The 3,029-nt window shown below is 38.5% G+C and overlaps 1 protein-coding gene across 1 annotated transcript; it reads right to left on the reverse strand.

Annotated features, from left to right (window-relative positions):
* Positions 1-207: 207 nt before the first annotated feature.
* Positions 208-1,024, reverse strand: LOC133171588 (uncharacterized). Its single transcript, XM_061306368.1, has 2 exons — positions 826-1,024; positions 208-670 (listed from the first exon to the last, which is right to left on the reverse strand). The coding sequence occupies exon 2, from the start codon at positions 665-667 to the stop codon at positions 296-298; it is 372 nt and encodes a 123-aa protein (XP_061162352.1). The 5' UTR covers positions 668-670; positions 826-1,024; the 3' UTR covers positions 208-295.
* Between the last annotated feature and the right edge of the window lie 2,005 nt (positions 1,025-3,029).

Raw genomic sequence — 3,029 nt, forward strand, 5'->3', positions numbered from 1 at the left:
TTGGCCCGTCATTTAAACTTTCTTTACCCAACGATGCTTTTTATCAACTTCGGTTACATTGGCCCAGTGGTTCTTAAGAAGAAGTCGAAAATATGAAGGGTTTACAGACGGACGGATGCCGGAAAATAGGTGATCAGAGAAGCTCATTTGAGCTTTCAGCTCAGGTGATCTAAAACTGTTCAGTAGCAAAGCACATAGTCTGAAAGCAAAAATTCTAATTTTTAATAATCTTTGTTACAGTCTTTGAGAGTATTTTTTGGCAATATGAATTTGAAAGACCATACTACAAATTATTCTAATTGAATGAAACTGAATAGTCTGTTGGTTCATCATTGCCCTCCTTTCGGATGAAAATTAACCACCGAATACCTAAATAATCCACCATAGGGTTTCCACCAATAACGTTTAGTGATTCTTGGCGCCCCTTTGGCTTCTGTCCGATACCAGCCCCTATGGGGCCTAATTCACTTGGCATTGGTTGAGGCAATTCTGCAACCAGCTGAATCGTTTTTATGGATTCATCACTGATGATAAAATCATTGAAGTCTATAACCCTCACAGTTTCCCTTACTGCCTCTGTCATGTTCAAACCATTGCTTAACAAAACCTCTTCTTTTTTCTCTGGAGGCCAGTTTTTACAGCGAATGACAGCTTTTCTAGTTGCCATCTTCTATAATGCCAAAAACACATAAATTGAATATTGTCTTATACATAGAACACTAGAAAGATCAAAAACTTAATATGTGGAAAATTGTCATATATCATATGTAAAATTTCCTTAATTGCCACCAAAACAGCAATTTATCGCAAAATATTAAAGCTTACCGGTATGTATGTGAAGTCCTATTTTAATCAGATGAAATACATGTACCTCTCTTCGTTTGGTACAGAAATGATACGGCAACTTTCACTTCTGCTCTCTTCAAACAAGGAATTCTACAGGACAGAATCACCACACCCTAACTGTAGCTGCAGACACAATTTAAACGGTTTATTCAAAAATGTGTGTTGTGAAGCAAGTGGTAAAACGCTGCAACAAATACAAAAACAGAATTACAAAGATGTCAACATACATATTTATGTCTCTGATAAAAGCAAACATTGCTATGCTTTTAAACTGTAGATTATAATACGACACAGATGCAGATCACTGATCAAATACTTGACTAGTTTGTTTGTTTGTTTATTTCTTGTTAAACGTCCCTCTAAAGAATTTTTCACTCAAATGGAGACGCCACCACTTGCCGGTGGAGAGCTGCAAATTTTGACCTATACTCGGCACTTACACTGTAGGGCCATTGAGCAGTGAGGGATCTTTTTCGTGCCAGCACCTACTGCGACACAGGACCTCGGTTTATACGGTCTAATCCGAAGGACCGGTCTCCACGTCCCACAGTGCGATTCGAACCCGCGACGTAAGGATCAACTCCTTACTCTGCGACTCTAGAGCGAACGCTCTATCCACTGCACCACGCGGGCGACTACATGTACTTGACTAGTAACCAAATAACTGTACAAGATGACTTATCAGTCATGACTTTTCAGTTATCAATCAACTAAAACTTATTATTGCATTTTTAATTCCATCACGCCTGTTATACAAAACTTAACAGAATGATGATTGACCTCATAAAATGACATGAATTTGGTGCAGGGACTTATCTAAATATTAACAGGATAGGCAACTCTCGCAAAATCTCGTACAATGTAAGTTGCAGGATTTTGCAGGTCAATTTTAAACATTATGTAATATATCTCTGACTAATGCTCCAGAACAAAACCTTTATTTATCGATCAAAAATTATTCAAGATTTGTTGCTAGCACTGTATATATTCCTTATCTTAGTGTAATTGCATTGTATATCCAAAATCAACACATGCCGTTGATCGGCCGTATTTCTCAGAATAGACAACGTTCACATTTACAAAAGTTATTTCCCTTTGGGGGGGCCAATCTGGGGTCAAGCGGCATAAGGCACTCTTTTCCCTCTTTAAAATTACCAACTTACGGGGCAATATCTTAAAGAATATGTTCATTATGTTATTCATGTTGGTCAATACAGGAACGGATCGAAATTTTCCGATGGCGTCTGAAGTTTGAAAATATTTATAGTTAAAGATACATACCACAAACAAACTTTCTTATCTCGCACTCGATTTTTTTCCAAACTTCCTGCATTTATACGAACCCTCGAGGTCACCCAGTGTATTGATACGGCGGCAAATTCAAAGTCTACGGGGATTTAACATGGTAAACTCGTCCATTAGCGTCTAGATTACGGGGCGGGGAACCAGTTTTTGAAGGGAGTAGTCGTTCTTTCCAAAGTAAAATTCCGAAAAATCAGAGAAAATCAAAGGACGTAATTAAAAGTGTTTTTATTAATAATGTGAGTATTTATTTGAATTAAAATATATTTTAATACTGTACAACGAGTTTTGTCATAAACGCCGAGAAAATAGTCCGCGGCCGAGTATGATGCAGTACAAGTTGTGGATACAGACGTTGAAATGGCCATGGTGGCAGAGGATAGTTTTTTTAATGCCAAACATGTGCCGAGGGGGTATACATATACATGCGATCCATAAAAACATGTACATGGGGACAGTTTTCCAGGGGCTAATTAATTACACTTCATATGCCCATGGCTCACAAATTATGTCAACAAATTACATGTAATCTGCGTATTAGAGTGCACATTTACCAAAAATGCACCTGGGGACTCCCCACATTTTGGCTTGTTTTTCCAAGATTTGGGCCTCATTCACACCCATACAACCCACCCCCAGGCCCGAGCGAGCAGGATAAAACTCCCAGTAGTCTGTAAATCAATGCAAGCCCTAATAAAAATTCACCAATTGATATGGGGTCATTCACCTTCCCTCTGAGATACACACCTTCTTCTAAGGCCTACTGCTTTTCAGCTGAATTTCCTCTGCAACTGACCACGTGTCTTAGTTTCGCATTTACAACTCTGTATATGATAAGCGTCATAGTGACACCTACATGTTGCACATCATTTTTTTCAGCA

This window comes from Saccostrea echinata, unplaced genomic scaffold (genome assembly GCF_033153115.1).
Source record: "Saccostrea echinata isolate AGI-Se365-2 ecotype Australia unplaced genomic scaffold, CSIRO_AGI_Sech_v1 ptg000054l, whole genome shotgun sequence".
Taxonomy (NCBI): domain Eukaryota; kingdom Metazoa; phylum Mollusca; class Bivalvia; order Ostreida; family Ostreidae; genus Saccostrea; species Saccostrea echinata.